Here is a 20,181-nt window from a genome sequence, read left to right on the forward strand (position 1 = left end):
CATCTCATTTTCTGTACTGAATACTTTGATTTATGAAGGCTAATGTGTTGAAAGCTTTCTTTATGACCCTGTCTGCTGTGACACCACTTTCAATGAATTAATGGACCTGTATTCCCAGATTCTTTAGTTCTGCCACACTCCTCAGTGCCCGACCGTTCACTGTGTAAAAGCTACCATGATTGGTCCTACCAAAGTGCAAACCCTTGCACCTGTCTACATTAAATTCCATCTGCCATTTTCCATCACATTTCTTCAGCTGGTCCAGACCCCGCTACAAACTGATAGTCTTCCTCGCTGACCAATACACCCCGAATCTCGGTGTCATCCGCAAGTACGCTGACCCAGTTAATCACATTATCATCCAGACTGTTGATATAGATCACTGGTTTTCTTTCATATAAAAACAATGCTGAATTTATATTGTGTTTCTGGTCACTGCTGCTTCCCTGATGCTCTGTGCCTATGATGTGGCCGCAAGGAAGTTTTTCATTACACCTGTGTATACAGGCACTTGAACACAAGACAATAAAATTAACATCGACTTTGACTAATTCTCATTTGTAAGATTGTCAGAACCTGTCATCTCAACACTATATTCTGTATTCTGTTTTCTTTTATCTACTTCACTGTAATTATATATGCCATGGTCTGCCTGGGGACACACAAAACAAAATGTTTTTCCAGGCAGCTCAGTGTGTATTTTTTTATTAATTTATAGACATACGGTGTGGAATAGGCCCTTTCAGCTCTTCAAGGCACGCCACCCAGCAATCCCCCAATTTAATCCTGGCCTAATCAGGGGACAATTAACAATGAGCAATTAACCTACCTCCTTGGACCATAGGAGGAAATTGGAATACTCAGAGGAAACCCACAGAGTAACGGGGGGAGCGTACAGACAGTGGCAGGAATTGAACCTGGGTCGCTGGCACTGTTTAGAGTTGTGCTAAGCACAATGCTACCATGCTGCCTGGGACAATAAAGGCAAGGATGTAGTAGTTGGGCTGTGCAAGACACAGGTGAGGCCTCACTTGGAGTATTGTGAGCAGTTTTGGGCACCTTAAAGGATGAATTGACATCGGAGAGTGTGTTCAAGCTGACAGGAAAATGAAAATAACTCAAATAATCAAGCATTACAACAGTGGTGTGCAAAAGAGCACCTTGGAATTTAGCACAGATCAAACCTTGAAATGGATGGGCTACAACAGCTGAAGACCACGAATGTACGATCATACAGAAGGTACCGAATAAAGTGGCCACTGAATGCATAGCCTAGGCTTATTAGAACTCCCAAAATGTTTTTCAACCTGTTTCTGTTCACGTGACGATAATGAACCAGAAAAGATAAGGTTATACGTGGGCAGGAATGGGTGATAAATTTGGAAAGTGCTTACTCTTTGTTGCTAAGGACCTTGTGGCTGGAAGTGGATGAGCAGCTGGCAGGGAGCAGCATTGGGGCTGGGGACTCCTTCTCTGTGTGCTGTTTCTTCAGTTCACAAAGACTTTCTGTGTTCTCCATCTGTGGAAAGGAACAATGCATCATAAAGGAGGCCATTTTGCACCTTGACAATTTCCTGGCATTCCATTAGCCCAGGAGCTTCCAACCTGGGGTCCACGGACCCCTTGCTTAATGACATTGGTCCATGGCATAAGAAAGGTTGGGAATCCCTGCATTAAATCAATGTTCAGGCCCGAAACTGGGGGATGAACATCAAATTATTGCAGCTAAATTTCAGACAGAAAAAAAATGGTCATAAGTTTACAGAACATAGAATAGTACAATAGTACGATGTTGTGTTGACCTTTTAACCCATAAATCAATTTAACCAGTCCCTCCATTTTTCTTTCATCCATGTCTCTTAAATGCCACTAATGTATCTGCTTCTAACACTAAACCTGGAAGTGCTTTCCACACAATTACCACTCTCTGTGTAAAAAGTCTAATTCTGACACCCCCCCACCCCCATACTTTCCTCCAAACACCCTAAAAAAATTGTCCCTCATATTAGCCATTTCCACCCTTGGAAAAAAATATCTTTATTAATTGTGGTAAATTTGTTTCTGGAGAAAACTACAAAAATAGGTTTTGCACCTCTTTTAACACATTTAAATTATGTCCAATGGGAGCTTTGCCTTAGAGACTATTGATTTAAGATAAGATTTCTTTTAAGATTAACTTTATTTGTCACATGTACATCGAAGCATAAAATGTATCTGCAGTCTCTTGTGTCTGTGAATTTACAGCCACTGAGGCGAGGGAAAAGGAAAGGGGGAGGATGGGGAATGATAGCTGGAACTGTTGTAATCAAAACTAGCAGATAATAGATTCAGGAACAGATTTATTTGGTGGGCATCTCTGGATTTAAACTGCAATACATCAGCCCTCATGAAACACATTTTTACTCTCTATCTATATGTACAGAATATTCTATTGCCAAAGTTCAAAGCAAATTTATCATCGAAGTAGATATATGCCACCATACATTTTTTAAATTTAAATTTTAATTTAGAGATGCAGCATGCTAACAGTGTCTTCCAGCCCAGTATGGGCCCATGCTGTCCAGTTGCATCCATGTGACCAATTAACTTACTAACCCGTACATCTTTGGGGTGTGGGAGAAAACCGGAGCACCCAGTCGGAACACGCACAGTCATGGGGAGAACATACAAATTCCTTACAAACTGTGGTGGGAATTGAACCCAGGTCGCAGGCACAGTAATAGCATTTTGCTAACTGCTACGCTGCTCTGCCACCCCTGAGATGCTATCTTACCCTGAGATTCATTTTCTTGTGGGCATTCATAGTAGATCAATGAATCAATGAAAAACTACACACAAAAAACGACTGACAAACGACCACTGTGCAAAAGAAGACTCACTGCACAAATACAGAATAAAAAACTAGTAGTAATAATGAATAGCAAGTAGATAATGCTGGGTACATGAGTTGGAGAATCCTTTAAAGTAATTCCATAGGTTGTGGAATCAGTTCAGTGTTAGGATTAGTGAATTTATCCATGCTGGTTCAGGAGCATGAATGGTGTAAGGTAATAACTGTTCCTCAGCCAACACACACACAAAATGCTGGAGGAACTGAGCAGGTCACACAGCATCTATGGAAATGAATAAACAGTCAATGTTTCGGGCTGAGACCCTTTATCGGGACTGGAGTAAAGGATGAGAAATCAGAGTAAGAAGGTGGGTAGAGAGGGGAGGAAGGAATACAAGGTGATGGGCGATAGGAGAAACCGAGAAAAGGGAAGGGATGAAGTAAAGGGCTGGGAAGTTGACTGGTGAAGGAGATAAAGGGATGGAGGAGGGGGAATCTGATAGGAGAGGGTAAAAGCTCATTGAAGAAAGCAATGGAGGAGCAGCACCAGATCAGGGTGATGGGCTAGTATGGAAAAAAAGGGTGAGAGAAGGAAACAAGAATGAGGACAGGTGAAGGAGAGGAGGGGGGAACAATTACCCAAGTTTGAGAAATCGATGTTCCTGCCATCAGGTTGGAGGCTACCCAGATGGAATATAAGGTGTTGCTCCTCCAATCTGAGAGTGGCCTCATGGACTGACATGTTGGAACTGCTCCTGAGCCTGGTAGTGTGGAACTCAAGGCTCCTGTACCTGCTTCCTGTGGCCGCAGTGAGAGGAGAGCATCCCGTGCTTTGAGCAAGCAGTACTGGGTATGCGTGCCTCTCAGACTAACGTAAAAGATTCACAGATTGCCACCAACAATTTAATACTCAAATGGTAAGAAGTTTTATGTACTGTGAACACCCACAAGAAAATGAATCTCAGGATAGTACATGGTGAGATAATTATTTGATTTAGTTATTATTTATTGAGATACAGTGTGGAATAGGCCTTTCTGCCCTTCGAGCCTATGCTGCACAGCAATCCCCCGAGTTAACCCTAGCTTAATCACAAGACAACTTACAATGAAGAATTAACCTACCAACCAGCACATCTTTGGAGAGTGGGACAACTCGGGAGCACCCAGAGGAAACCACGGGGAGAATGTGCAAACTCCATACAGGCATCAGAGGGGATTTTACCCGGGTTGCTGGTACTGTAAAGCGTTGTGCTAACCACTACACTACAACACCATCCTAAATGTATGTACTTAGATATTAAATTGAACTGTAATCTTTGAACTTTGAAGATTTTTACATAAATAGACCTTGGAAATATATCCCTTTACCTCTGTGTGCCTAGTGCATTCTGAAGACATTGCAGCTTGGTTATGTTGACACAGTTGTCCCAGGCACTTTTGGGAAAATTCCCCAAATAAGCACATGGTGGCTTACTTTATTTGTGAATGTGAGGAACACTCATTACAGATTTACCTGTTCGCAAGAACTCTGAGGTATGTTCCCTGTGCTGAAACAGGAGCCACACGAATCAGCCATGTTCCTGTAATTAACTGTGGCACTGGATAATCTCCATTGACAGGAGGGGGCAAGCAATCTCACCTTGCTCACCATCCATTCCCTGCTTTCACTTTTATTATTGGACCGGAAGAGACGATTCAGCTCGGACAAGGACCTGTAAGCACACTGCTCTCGTTGCCCAGCAAGAGGTGCAATTACGAAGAAAACACAGCTGCACCTCTACTTCCTCAGGAGTTTGTGGAGAATCAGCATGACGTCTGTAACCTTCATCGTCAGTCAGGTGCCTTGCCATTCAGTGTGGGCGATCACATCTCTCCATCCATTTCTCCATCTATAACTTCGGAAAACCTTTATTGATGTGTAGTGGGCAGTATATTGACTGGCTGCATCACAGCCTGGTATGGAAACGCCAGTGCTGTTCAATGGAAACTCCTACAAAAGGTAGTGGATATGGTCCAGTTCATCAGGGGTGAGCCCTCCCAACCACTGAGCACACCTCCAGGAAACATTGTCGCAGTAAAGCCGCATCCACCATCAATGACCTCCACCACCCAGGATATGCCTTCTTCTCACTGCTGCCTAGGAAAAAGGTACAAGAGCCGCAGGACTCGCGCCTGTCACTACACCTTATTCATCAGGCTCTTGAACCAGTGGGGATAACTTCACTCAACTTCACTTGCCCCATCATTGAAATGTTCCCGCAACCCATAGACTCACCTTTAAGGACTCTTCATCTCATGTGCTCGATATTTATTGCTTATTTATTTAATATTATTGTTTCTTCTTTTTGCATATGCTCAGTTTGTTGTCCTCTACACTCTGGATGAACACCCTAGTTGGGTGGTCTTTCATTGATTCTGTTATCGTTATTATTTTATAGATTTATTGAGTATGCACACATGAAAATGAATCACAGGGTTGTATATGGTGCCATATATGTACTTTGATAATAAAACTTAGTTTGAAATTCTTCTGGGAAATCAACGATGAGAAACTAATACTGGCTTTTCCCTCACCTTTGTCACAAAATCCTCAGTAGATTGAACTAACACAGATCTGTCGCTAGTGTGGCGGTCAGTGTAATTGCTTTACAGCACCAGCTATCACCAATCAGGGTTCAATTCAAAATGGTGACTGCAAGGAACTTATACGTTCTCTCCCTGACCGCATGGGTTTCCTCCAAGTGCTCTGATTTCCTCCCACATTCCAAAGATGCATGGTTAGCGTTAGTAAATTGCGGACATGTTATGCTGGTGCCAGAAGCATGGCGACAATTGTGTGCTTCCTCTAGCACAACCTTCGCCGGCACCACACCAGAGAAATGTTGAAGGAACTCAGCAGGTAAGGCAGCATCTATGGAAATGATGTCTTGATGAAGGGTCTTGACCTGAAATGTTAACTATTTATTCCTTTCCATAGATCCTGCTGGACCTGCTGAGTTCCTCCAGCATTTTGTGTGTGTTGCCTCGGATTTCCAGCATCTGCAGATTTTCTCGTGTTCACTGATTTGATTTAACGCTAGTGACATACTTCACAGTATGGTTCGATGTTTCGATGTACACGACAAATAAATCTGATCTTTAATTGTCAGTAGGAATTAGAAATTCTGTTATACAGTCATACAACAACAGAACAGGCCCTTCAGCTCAGTGAGTCTCTGCTGACAATCAAACGAAGTTCAAAGTTCAATTTTATTATCAAAGAATGCATACCATATGCAAATAGAAACAGAGCTGGATTGGCCAGACCTTGAAGAAGCTAACATCACCAGGCAGGCATTAAAACGGAATTCCCAAAGAACACATGGAGGAGAAAAATTACACGATGGAGACACTCCTAGTCCACTCTCCAGATACTGGCTCAGAACAGAGGATGATGGGAGCAGGAGGTCATCGATGGCCTATGCTCCATCGGGAGCCAAGGGCCCAAGAAGAAGAATACCACCATATAAAACCTTGAGATTCATCTATTCATTTATTTATTTATTAGAGATACAGCGCGGAATATGCTCTTCCAGTCGTTTGAGACATGCCACCAGCAATCCACCAGTTTAACCCTTGCCTGATCACGGGACAATATACAATGACTAATTAAATCTACTAACCGGTATGTCATTGGACTGTAGGAGGAAACTGGTGTACCCAGAGGAAACCCACACATTCCACAGGGACAAACTCCTTACAGAGGATGCCAGGATTGAACTCTGAACTCTGATAACCCTGAGCTGTAATAGCCTGGCATTAACCACTACGCTACCCTGACAACCATCCTCTTGCATGCACCAACAAAACAAAGAAATGGTTTCCATCAGCTCTCTTCACATTCTGTCACTCATTGACACAAATTAACTCACCAACCAGCACATCTTTGAGATGCGGACGGAAATTAGAAAACCAGGAGTTGTTTCCTATGGGGAGAATGCGCAAGCTCCCCACAGATAATGGCAGAGCTCAGGATCGAACCCTTGTCTTCAGCTGTGAATAAACCGCTCTACTTGTTATGTCATTGTGCCACACATCGTTCTTCAGCACTCACAGATTTTTGGGGGACAGAATTTCAGATTTTCACTACTCGGTGCTTCACTGGATCTAAAATTCAGCAGAGGTTTGTTTGATAATTCAAGATCTGTGGGCAAAACTATTATTTAACTGCCCGTCTCTAATTACCCTTGAGAAGCTGGTGGAGACGGTCTTCCTGAACCTCTGCAATCCTTGAGGTGTGGGTCCACCACGGCGCTGTTGCAGAGAGAGCTCCAGGCTTTTGACCTTGGGATGGTGTGCGGCTTGGAGGGCAAATTCCAGCTCAGAATGAGAATTGGATTCATCATCACTGACTCCAATGATGTGAAATTTGTTGCTCTGTGGCAGCAGTCCTGTAAGTTTATTTATTTATTGAGATACAGCGCGGAATAAGCCCCTCTGGCCCTTTGAGCGCGCTGCCCAGCAATCCCCCAGTTTAATCTGAGTCTAATCGAAGGGCGATCTACAATGACCAAATGGTAGGTCTTTGGAACGTGGGAGGAAATCGGAGCACCCGGAGGAAACCCATGTGGTCACGGAGAGAACATGCAAACTCCTTATAGGCAGTGGCAGGAATCGAACCTGGGTCACTGCTACTGTTGAGTGTTGTGCTAACCACTACACCATCGTTACACCCTAATTATGTATACAAACAAATAGTATACACAAACAAGACAAGGCAGCAGTATTCCTCTGCAGTGCCTGCCTATTCCCTTTCCCTCTCCTGAGAGGCACTCACAGCTACCTGCCTCCCGCAACTTAGGTGATTACCTCCCAGCAGCTCTTATCTACCATGTCCTCATTCTTCCGAAAGAGCCGTAAGTCATACAGCCGGTGCTCTTTAAAGAGCACAAGTTGGATGCACTTCAGGCAGATGCAGCTATCAGGGAGGCTGCTGGCCTCCCAGAACTCCCACGTCTGGAATATTGCGTTCACTTCTGGTCACCGCATTAGAAGGAGGATGTGGAAGCTTCAGGTAGGGTGCTGCCTGGAGCAGAGGGCATGTCTTATGAGGATAGCTTGAGGGAGCTAGGGCTTTTCTTTTTGGAGCGGAGGAGGATGAGAAGCCACTTGGTAAAGATGAATAAAATGATATGAGGGAAGTATAGGGGGACATCAGATGTAGGTTTTTTTACACAGAAAGTGATGAATGTGTGGAACGCACTGCCAGGGGTGGTGATAGAGGCAGATATATTAGGGACATCTAAGAAACTCTTCAACAAGCACATGGATGATAGAAAGATGGAAGACTGCACAGGAGGGACGGGTTGGATTGATCTTAGAGTAGGTTGAAAGATCAGCACATTATGAACCAAAGGACCTGTAGTGTCCTGTCCATGTTCTATCTTCATGTTCTGTTCCACTCAGAAACCTGAAGGTAGAGGGGAAGTAATCTTTCCTGAATCATTGCTTTTGCTAACTTTGTCCTAGCAAGTAGATATCGTAGGTTAGGAGTCTTAATTTATTCTGTAGGTTATTAGATTATTGCTGATTCTTCTTCTAACATGGGACAGGCTCTTCACGTCAACCCTGTCAAAGCTCCTCCTCATCTTTAGCATTTGATTCATTTGAATACCATCAATCAACCTATTCTTATCTTTTGCTTAATCCATCAATGGCAAAGAGAACATTAGATGTTCATTCCTAATTAACTGGGAAGGTGAAAGAACTTTGAGTTTCAGTTGACTTTGAAGGATGTATGGCTAGGGTTGGTGAGATGTGGGCATGTTATGTTGGCACCAGAAGCACAGCGACACTTGCGAGCTGCCCCCAGCATGACGATCGATGATTTGATTTGACGCAAAAGTCGCATTTCACTGTTTTCGGGGTGACTTAGCAGCTAGTGCATCGATTTACAGCGTCTGTGATCACTGATCAGGGTTAATTTCCTGCCACTGTTTCTACATTCTCCCCAAAACTGAATGGGTTTCCTCTGAGTGGTCTAGTTTCCACCCACAGTCCAACGACATACAGGTTTGGGTTAGTAAGTTATGACCAAGCTATGTTGGTGCTGAAAGCTTGGTGACACTTGCAGTCTGCCTCCAGCACATAATCCGACTGTGATGGGCCTTGATGTATGTCAGACCATAAGATACAGGGGCAGAGTTTGGCTATTCGGCCCACTGAATCTGCTCCACCATTTCATCATGGCTGATGCATTTCCCTCTGAGCCCCAAACACCTGCGTTCTCGCCATATAGCTTCATGCTCCGAATAATCAGGGTCTGTCAACCTCTGTCTTAAACGATGCATTTCACCGTGTGCTTCGACGTAGGCATGACAAATAAAGCTAACCTTTGTCTTTAAGTTCATTGCACCCTGGTGCGTAAGACAATAAACTAAACTGAATTTGAAACAGCACTGATTTTTGAGTTTTCATTCTAAATGTACTAAAATTAACTTAAGGTCGTGCTGTCGCCTCACAGGGACCTGGTTTCAGTCCTGATGCCTGGTGCTGGAGTGTGGAATTTGCACACTCTGCCGGTTACTACCTGAGCTTCCTGCAGCTTTGTAGGTGCATTGGCTGTCCTCCCTTCTAGCTTGTGTGGAATGTCCAGGGGGATTTGATTGCACAGGGAGAATATGTTACAGGGTAAGTATTAATGATGGAATGGGATAGCTCCAAAAACCAGTATAGACTCAAGGGTTGAATACCCTCCTACATGTAAAAGGATCTAGTGCTTTTCTGGCTTATATGACGAATAAAAAAAAGTCTTCTTGGGCTTCCAGCTGGGTACAGGTATTGATTTTAATATGTTTTGATGACAGCAGAATTAGTCATTAAAATGCTGGTTAAAATGTACACCTGTACCTGCTGGAAGCCCTAGAAGAGTTTATTAGGCTCCTTTACGTCATAAAAAACAAAATATATCAGCAAATTAAGTGAGACCTGAACGCACATTTTTCATGTTTTTGCACTGCAAGTAAGGTACCTGCTGAGGTAGCACAGGATGTAAAAATGGCAGAGAGTTGTGGACACAGCTCAGCCAGCCTCCCCTCTATGGACTCTGCCCACACTTATCATTGCCTCAGTGCAGCAGCCAGCATAATCAAAGGCTCTAACCACCCAGGGGTGGCAGGGGTGGAGGTCCCTCCGCTAGCCTGCAGGTCACCAGCTGGCAAAGCGCAGCGCCTGCTTAGCAATACCTCCCTGCTCCCCCCACCAACCAGGAAGCAGGTGGCAGATGGTCGTATGAAGAGCTGGTGCATATCATGTCCTGGTTAAGTGACCACTGACGCTGGGCAGACAATCTCTAAGGAGTATTGATAAAAGCTGGAGTCACCAGTCTTGTAAGTTCTCTGCCCAGAGGCAATGGAAAACTACTTCTGTAGAAAAATTTACCAAGAACAATCACGGTTAAGAGCATAATCACCCACATCATAGGACACGGCACATAATTGACATTCTTTCTTCACCACTCTCCCACTGGGCAGAAGATACAAAAGTCTCAAAGCATGTACCACCAGGCTCAAGGACAGCTTCTATCCAAAGTTCAAAGTACATTCATTATCGAAATATGTATATATTATACAACTTTGAGATTCCTCTGCTAATAGGCAGCCATGGAGCAAAGAAACCCAAAAGAACACAATTAAAAAGAGACTGACAAACACTCAATATGCAGAAAAAAATCAAATCATGCAAACAATAAATCTATTGTTAATAAGAATCTCGAATGGACTCCTTATACAATAAGACGGACCTCGCTATCTACCCCATTAGATCTTGCACCTTATTGGTTTCTGCACGTTCTCTGTGTCTGTTACAATTTATTCTGCATTGTTATTATTTTACCTTGTTCTGGCTCAGTGCACTGTATAATGATTGGATCTGTATGAGCAGAGTGCAAGGCAAACTCTTTGTGCTGTATGTCAGTATGTGTCAATAATAAACCAACATCCAATCCCAAAAGCATTGCTTCATTCTCAATCCTCAACTGAGTTAATCTTGGTCACATGTCTCACCTTGTGTTTCCGCTTTGTTTTAATGGCGTTCTTGTCCGTCACTGGTGAAGGGGGCTGGTAGTTGTGTTTGCTGTTGGGTTGTCTAACCTCTACCTTGTTGGGCACATTCTCTTCCACTGCCTGTCCAGGGATCCTCGACAAAAGGCTGAGATCTAATTTCACCCAAAGAGATTTGATCTCCTCGTAGTCTCTCAGTGGGGACAGCAGTTCATTCTGCGGGAGCGGGAGTGGAGAGAACGATTGTTCGTCCAGATCGACGGTCCCTTGCTCCAGGGTGGTGTTGTCCATACAGATGCTGGCACAGCTACTTGGGATGCTTATGCAGTCTTTGGGTTTTACCGAACTGCTAGCCGCAGTGGGAGGAGCTGCCACTTTCCCAGCCGCGACCTCCTCTTGGTCTGTGTGTGAGTCCGATGAGTCAGTCTCCACAAATTCCCTTGACTTAGGCACAATCTTACCAGGCACGCGGTGCTTCTTTTTGTCCACAGTGGCCACCGCGGTACTCCGCGGTTCCTTGCGGGGTCCGGCCTTGGTGCTGGTTGCTTTCGCCTTGGCCTTGGGCTGGTCAGACGAGCTTCCCCGCCCATCCCTGTCTTTGGGTGTGCTGGCGGAATGGTTGGGCCGGAGCCAGGCATCGGGAGCCTCCGTGCTCGGGGTACGCTCCACCTTCCTGGGCTGCGACTTGCTCGTGGTCCTCTTGGGCGGAGCGGGCTCGTTGTGGATGGGAGACTTCTGCTTCACCAGCTTCCCCTCTGGCACTTTCGGAGTCGACCTTGGCTTGGCTTTCTCCCTGACAGGCCCAAGTAGGACCCGATCTTTGGAATCCGGCTGAGGCAATGGAAGAAACTGTTTCCCTTTGATCTGAGCATCGATCTCCTGGTTGCTCTGGGACTGGGAATCACTCAGTACCTCACAATCGGTCTGGCTGTTGATGATGGTCTTGCTGTGGGAGGTGACCTTGTTGAGCCATTTGTCCAACTGCCACTTGTTCGTGGACGGTGGTTCAGGCTGGGGAAACAGAGAAAAAATTGTCAACAAGAAATCATAAATCACATTTATTATCACTGAACTGAACTAAACTGACCATTCCTACTCTGTTTCAATGTGGTTTATATTTTATACTCTGTGTTTTTTGCTTTTTTTTTGGTGAGATTTGAATTTTTTTCACCTTAGGTGTTTGATGGTTTCTTTGAATGGGTTCCACGGTGTTTCTTTGTTTCATGGCTGTCTGTGGGAAGACAAATTTCAAGGTTGTATACTGCTTACATACTTTAGTAATAAATGTACTTTGAATCTTTGAATAATGTGAAATTGGTTGTTTTTGTGGCAGTGTATGAGAATGAAGGGAGACTTGATAGAGGTATACAAAAGACTGAGGAGTATAGACAGGGTAAATGCAAGCGGGCTTTTTCCACTGAGGTTGGGTGAGTCTTGAAACCATAGGTTTAGGACAAAATGTCAAATATTTAAGGGGAATCAGAGGGGGATTTTGGTGATAAGAAGGCATACAGGAGGAGGGAACGTCGACTCAGACCATGAGAGGCCTGCGTCGGGCATTTTCATGCCTTACAAGGTGCAGATTGGAAGTCTTTGTGGGGCGCCACTCCTCGCACAGACACTAGAGCAATGTGTGGTTAAGTGCCTTGCTCAAGGACACAAACATGTTGCCACAGCTGAGGCTCGAACTACTGACCTTCAGATTACCAGAGGAACACCTTAACCACCTGGCCACATGCCCAACACAAGCAGGCATACAGGAGTGAGATATATCAGCTAGTTGAGTGGTATCACTGCAACAACCTTGCACTCAACGTCAGTAAGACCAAAGTACTGGTTGTGGACTTCAGAAAGAGTAAGACGAGGGAACACAAACCAGTCCCCATCGAGAGATCAGAAGCGGAGAGAGTGAGCTATTTCAGTGGTTGTCAGTGTCTCTGAGGATCTGAGCTGGTCCCAACACAGATGCAGTTATAAAGAAGGAAAGACAGCAGCTATCTTTCATTAGGAGTTTGGTTTACACCTAAACCACACAAAGACTTCTATAGATGTATTGTGAAGAGCATTCTGACTGGCTGAATCACTGTCTGGTATTGGCGGCAGGGGGGAGGGGAAACAACTGCACAGGATCAAAGTAAACTGCAGAGAGTGGTAAAGTCAGTCAGCTCCATCATGGGCACTAGCCTCTGTAGTATCCAAGACATCTTCAAGGAGTGGTGCCTCAGAAAGGCGGCGTCTATCATTAAGGACCCCCACCACCCAGGACATGCCCCCTTCTCATTGTTACCATCAGGAACGAGGTACAGGAGCTTTAAGGTACACACTCAGTGATTCAGGAACAGCTCTTTCACTCTGCCATATGATTTCTAAGTGGACATTGAAGTCATTACTCACTACTTTTTTTATCTCTGTGTTTTTGCACTACTTATTTTAGCTTCCACTTGCTTCAAAAAGGCAACAATTATACCAGTGCCTAAGGAAAATAAAGTGAGCTGCCTTAATGACTATCGCCCAGTAGCACTCACATTATAGTGATGAAATGCTTTGAGTTGGTCATGATTAGACTGAACTCCTGCCTCAGCAAGGACCTAAACCCATTGCAATTTGCCTATCGCCACAATAGGTCAATGGCAGATGCAATCTCAATGGCTCTTCACATGTCTTTAAACCACTTGAACACTTATGTCAGGATGCTGTTCATCGACTACAGCTCAGCATTTAACACCATCATTCCCACAATCCTGATTGACAAGTTACAGAACCCAGGCCTCTGTACCTCCCTCTGCAATTGGATCCTCAACTTCCTAACCATCTTTAAATTTGCTAATGATACAACTATTGTTCGTAGAATCTCAGATGGAGACGAGAGGGCGTACAGGAGCGAGCCAACTAGTGGAGTGGTGTCGCAGAACAATCTGGCACTCAACATCAGTGAGACGAAAGAGCTGATTGTGGACTTCAGGAAGGGTAAGATGAAGGAACACACACCAGTCCTCATAAAGGGATCAGAAGTGAAGGGAGTGATCATTTTCAAGTTTCTGGGTGTCAAGATCTCTGAAGACCTAACCTGGTCCCAACATATCGATGCAGTTATAAAGGCGGCAAGATGGCAACTGTTCCTCATTAGGTGTTTGAAGAGATTTGGTATGACAACAAATACACTCAAAAACTTCTACAGATGTACCATGGAGAGAATTCTGACAGGCTGCATCACTATCCAGTATAGGGTAGGGGAGGGGTGGTTACTGCACAGGACCGAAAGAAGCTAGTCATAGTCATAGTCTTACTTTATTGATCCCAGGGGAAATTGGTTTTCGTTATAGTTGCACCATAAATAATTAAATAGTAATAAAACCATAATTACTATTTATGTAGAGGGTTGTAAATTTAGCTGGCTCCATCTTGGGTACTAGCCTACCAAATACCCAGGACATTTTCAGGGAGCGGTATCTCAGAACTGCAGCGTCCATTATTAAGGACCTCCAGCACCCAGGGTATGCCCTTTTCTCACTGTTACCATCAGGTAGGAGGTACAGAAGCCTGAAGGCACACACTTAGCGGTTCAGAGACGGCTTCTTCCCCTCTGCCATCCTATTTCTAAATGGACATTGAACCCTTAGACTTATTTCATATATATTATTTCTTTTTTTGCACGATTTTAATCTATTCAATTTATGTACACTGCAATTGTTTTACTTGTTTATTTATTATTATGATTATTATTATTTTATTTTTTTCTTCTTCTTCAATATTATGCATTGTATTCAACTAATGCTGCTGTTAACAAATTTCACGACACGTGCTGGTGATAATAAACCTGATTCTGATTCTGAAATTAACTACTTAATAGGCATATATACAGTATACTGAATGTAACTCAGTTTTTTCTCTATATTTACTTATTGTGTATTGCAATGTAGTGCTGCCTCTAGGTTAACAAATTTCATGATATATGCAGTGATATTAAACCTGATTCCGATTCACTAAGAAGGCAGTGCGAGGGTGGGACAAATTGCCAGCAGAAGTGGTGGACAAGTGTCCGATTGCAACCTTTAAATCTGGATAAGTAAATAGACGGAAGGAGTATGGAGGGCTATGATCCAAATTGTACTAGGCAATATATCAGTTTGCAAAGGACTAGGTGGGCTGAAGGGCCTTTTTCTCAATGACTCTAGTGTTCATGGGATCAATGACTGTTCATAAATCTGATGGTGGAGGGGAAAAAGCTGTCTCTGAAATGTTGAGTAAGGGTACCTTCTGCCTGATATGAGAAACAAGATGGTGAGGGTCATTAATAATGGTTACACTATATTAATGCATCAAACTCTCCCTGGATCAGTCCCTGCTGTACCACTCTTATGGAGGGCTAAAGTTGAAATTCGGCTTGAATTTGGACTGGTAATTGGTAAACGGTATGTTACATTTGCAGCGTGCAAGCGTCTAGACCTTACGGCGAGAAGATAGGGGAATGGGTTTGAGAAGGATAATAAATCAGCCATGATGGAATGGTGCAGCAGACTCCATGAGCTAAACATCCTAATTCTGCTGCTATGTCTTATGGTCGTATGGACTGTACTTTCCATACCTCCGGTGTTGCATTGCGGGAAGCCTCGTTGCATTCACTGTCGCTGGAGCTGCTTTCGCTGTCTGAGTCAGACTCCGAACTGCTTCCGGACTCGCTTGAGCTGCTGCATCCGCCACTGGAATGGCCGGAGGCTGTGCTGTGGGAATTCTGCAAAGCACTGGTGCTGGCAGGAGAAAGACGAAAGTTAATCGGGTTGACTGCATGTTTCCAGGTGTTCTTAATATTTTCACTTTGTAGAACCAAAGAAAACTGGTTAGAATCAAGATGTGTGTTTAAGCAACTTGCAACGACAACCATAGTCAGAGTGAAATGTTGTGCTGAGAACCATTTCAATTTTAGTTCATCATATTCATTGTCAAGTACAGTATTTCAGGCTTGCATCAACAGCCAAAAGCAAAGTGGGTTGTTGAGTCAAAGAGCAATACAAGATGGAACCAGGCCCTATAGACAAGCTCATCCGTGTTCAAGTTCAAGATACACATACATGTATACAGATAAACAAAAGAGTGTTCCTCTTGGGCCAAGGTACAAAATGCAGTACATGCAGTCACACACAGCACAGTACTGTATTTATCAACGTGGAGCAGAAAGCTGCATATCACAAGTCCTGATTATGTGACCACTGACGTCAGGCAGGCAATCTCTTAAAGGGTATTGATAATGGCTGGCGTCACCCATCTTATAAACACACTGCCCAGAAGAAGGCAATGGCAAACCACTTCTGTAGAAAAAATTGCGAGAGCAATCATAGTCATGGATAGAGAAAAGAATAAGAACAGCAGCGTGAAGGGTGGGGGTGGGTGTGGGGAAGGTGCCTCACCACAGGCAAAGTGAGGGAAGGCCAAAGCTGATTAGAACTTCTCAGACTGAAGACAGTTGGAAGACCATGATCGCTCACGTCATACCACATGGCACATTGTGACGATGATGACCATCTATGTATGTATATATTCAGGGATTTATGTACATAAAGCCATTACTCCTTCTGCCAAGGATAAATCAGTTCAAGTTGTTTGCTACTACTTGATTGCAGGGACTACTGCAAAATTATGAGGGGTATAGATAGGGCAAATGCATAGGCTTTCTCCACTGAGGCTGGGTGAGGCTAGAACTAGAGGTCATGGGTTAAGGGTGAAGAGTGAAAAATCTGAGGGGAACATGAGGGGGTAACACCTTCACTCAGAGGGTGGTGAGAGTGTGGAACGACCTGCCAATGGAAGTGGTGGTTGGAAGTTCACTTTCAATATTTAAGGGAAATTTGGATAAGTCCATAAGTATGGAGCGCTATGGTCCGGTTGAAGGTCGATTGGAGTAGACTGAAATGCAATGCTTGGATAGGAGAGGTGTGGAGGGCTACAGTATGGGTACAAGTAGATGGGACTAAGCAGAAGATCAGGTTAGCACAGACTAGATGGGCCAAAGGGCCTGCCTTTACGGCACTCAATTTTCAAATGGTAAATGGTGACACGTACTAAAGATGGTGATCATGTTAATTTTGCCTGGAATATTAAATTTGCATTGGGTTATCATCTTATGTATGTATAACTCAGTGGCCACTTTATTAGGTAGACAGTATGCCTACTCATTAGTGCACATAACTAATCAGCCAATCATGTGGCAGCAACTCAATGCACAAAAGCATGAAGACATGGTCAAGAGGACCTGTTGTTGTTCAGACCAAACATCAGAATGGGGAGGAAATATGATCTAAGTCAATTGGTTGAGTGGTTGTTAGTGCCAGACAGGCTAGTTTGGGTGTCTGAGGAACTGCTGATTTTCTGGGATTTTCATGCACAACGGTCTGTAGACTTTACAGAGAATGATGCAAAAAGTCAAAATAAACATCCAATGAGTGGGGGGAAAACATCTTGTCAAAGGAGAATGACAGACTGGTTCAAGCTAACAGGAGAAATAAGCACAGTTACAACAGTGCTGTGTAATGTACAACACGTTGAACCTTGAAGTCGATGGGGCTACAGCAGAAGATCATGAACATAGAGAAATACACTTAATGCCACTTCAGTAAGTACCTGCTGTACCTAATAAAAAGGCTACTGAGTGTATATAAAGCCACAATTTCCTATGCCAAGGGAGAAAAAAACAATTCAGTTTATTTGCTACCACTTGATTGCACTGACTAATGCAAAAATTGGAGAATGTTCACTTTTGCAGAGATGAGATCAAGCTGTCCAGTGCAATCTGAGGGGCATTTATAGCACAATTTCCCCGATTACACCCGAAATGGTAATTTTACCACATCACCTGCTGCCTTCATTGTCAGCCTTTGAATTTTGCTTGGCTGTGTAAGTCACGGGAGTGTCATTCATCTGTACCACAGGCTGAGAGATATAGCGCACAATCCCAGAATACAGTAAAGTTGAGCTTTGCGCATTTGGCTTCACTGATAATTCCTGAACCTTGTTAAATTCATTCCTACTGTTATTTTGTTGTAATTTAATCCCATGTGGCGTCCGTTAACAAACCCTTAGGTGTACCTCTAAGTAGTAAACACAAGAGATTCTGCAGATGCTGGAAATCCAGAGGGCTACACACACAAAATGCCGGAGGAACTCAGCAGCTTAGGCAGCATCTATGCAAATGAATAAATAGTTGACTTTTTGGGTTGATGGTGTGAACATCGATTTAAGACCATAAGAGATAGGAGCAGAATTAGGCCATTTAGCCCATTTCATCATGGCTAATCCATTTTCCCTCTCAGCTCCAGTCTCCGGCCTTCTCCCTGTATCCCTTCATGCCTGGCCAATCAAGAATCAAGATTCCTCCAACTTCTGGTAATGTTTCCCTCTCTTCTTCAATTTCCCACTCTGCCCCCTTCCCCTTATCTCCTTTCTTCCCCTGGTGCCCCTCCTCCTTCCCATTCTCCTGTTTATTTTTCTCTTATCAGCTTCCTTCTTCCCCAGTCCTTTACCAATTCTACCTATCACCTCCCAGCTTCTTATTTCATACCCCCTCCTCCCTCCCACCAACTTGGCCTCATTTAACGCCCTGTCCTCCTTCCCCTCTCCCACTTTCTTATTCTGGCTTCTTCCCCCTCCCTTCCCTGTCCTGATGAAGGATCTTGGCTCAAAGCATCAATTGTTTATTCACTTCCATAAATGCTGCCTAACCTGATGACTTCCTCCAGCATTTTGTGTGTGTTTTTCAAAGTCGTTTCTCTCACCATGAAAATCAGTTTACCTCAAGAAAACTCAAAGAGAGCAATCCATATTGTCCGTGTTTTCTGTACAACCACTTCAGTACAACTCTGCTGTTATTAAATGATCTTCAACACATCATTTACTATAATCTTGTGATAAATTGCCTTGAAGAATAATTTCAGCACTTTCAGAGATCATAATGTGCAATGACTTGCCTTAAAAATCATTAAACTTCTTAATATATTAAATTATTGCTTGCCTGCGCAGTAATTGTGTAAAATCAACTGTTATGGCTGTGCTATAATGTCATGATATTCCTCAGAGAGACAGTGTCGTCAGCTAAATCAAACGTATCATCGCGGAATTACGACCAATTAAATTTAGTGAAACCAATTAAAGTGGTCAGAATTTATTTGATCGATTACTCTGCTTTAAAACCATTCTAATTCACTTAGGACCTTTCTCCTGCCTCATACCTGCTGGTGAAGTGGACCCATTATCACCAGACCTCACCAAAGCTGAAGCTCGAGTCTGAATCTAGAAGCAAGACATTCATCAAAAGCCATAGGTGAGAGGTGAAGTTCGTTGCTAAAATTTGTGGAGGGTCTCCAAAATTAGCAATGGCAAGTTTTGTTCTAAGGTCCCATCACAGGCGAACTTCGTCACTCAGAGTGTGGACACTCCTGTGTCTAGCATCACTTTATGCACATAGTGCTATGTTATGTATTTATATCTATTGTGTTTTTTATTATTGCATTCTTTATCTTATGCGCATTTTTTCAGCCGGAGTAACAATTATTTCATTCTCTTTTACACTTGTGTACTGGGAATCTTGAATCTCAAATGCTGAATGTTGAATGAGCTGCCAGCAGAACTGGTGTTTGCGGGTTTGATTTTAACATTTAAGATAAGCACGTCGATGGGAGGGGTATGGAGGGCTATTGTCCAGTTGTCGGTTAATGGGACGAGGTAGAATAATAGTTCGACACAGACTAGATGAGCAGAAGGGCTGCTTTTGTGCTGTATTGCACTATAACTTGATAACATAGCTCCATCCTTTCTGAGCAGACGGAGGTAGTTTCTGTAAACACTTCTAACAACACTTACTATTTATAGAATGCCTTTAAAGTATCAATAATGTCCCTAGGCACTCCACAGGAGCATTAATAAACAAAATAAAAATGATCTCAGAGTTCTCCAAAGCAGCTTATAGCCAATTAAATGTTCTTGAAATGTTGCAGGGCATGGAATATGGCAGCAAATTTGAGCACAGTGGGTTCCCACAAATAGACCAGACAATTTGTCTCCAATGATGAAAACTGGAGATCATAAAAATGATGGGAACTTTAGCCGGAACTCCCTAAGTCATCTTTGAAGGAGTACTGTGAGAGATTTAAGCCCCACTCCCCTCTGAGAGGGCGGTCAGGGCCTTGATTTCATGTCTCACACCAATGCTCATCTATTGAAGGACCGAAAATTTATTACATTCCTGAGTGCGAGGAGTCAGTAGCCATTTAGAGCCCTTCACTTGCTTTGCAAGGTAGGTTATAATTTTACAAACTTGAGTTT

General features: G+C 43.6%; 1 protein-coding gene across 7 annotated transcripts in view; it reads right to left on the reverse strand.

Annotated features, from left to right (window-relative positions):
- Positions 1–20,181, reverse strand: part of aff2 (AF4/FMR2 family, member 2) — a 703,805-nt gene that overhangs the window by 61,379 nt on the left and 622,245 nt on the right. For all 7 annotated transcript variants that reach the window (XM_072271046.1, XM_072271044.1, XM_072271049.1 and 4 more), the window contains 3 exons: positions 15,455–15,617; positions 10,873–11,880; positions 1,395–1,519 (listed from right to left, as the gene is read on the reverse strand). In XM_072271046.1, coding sequence (XP_072127147.1) covers positions 1,395–1,519; positions 10,873–11,880; positions 15,455–15,617 — 1,296 coding nt within the window. The remainder of the gene's footprint in view (positions 1–1,394; positions 1,520–10,872; positions 11,881–15,454; positions 15,618–20,181) is intronic.

Source organism: Mobula birostris, chromosome 10 (genome assembly GCF_030028105.1).
Source record: "Mobula birostris isolate sMobBir1 chromosome 10, sMobBir1.hap1, whole genome shotgun sequence".
Lineage (NCBI taxonomy): Eukaryota > Metazoa > Chordata > Chondrichthyes > Myliobatiformes > Myliobatidae > Mobula > Mobula birostris.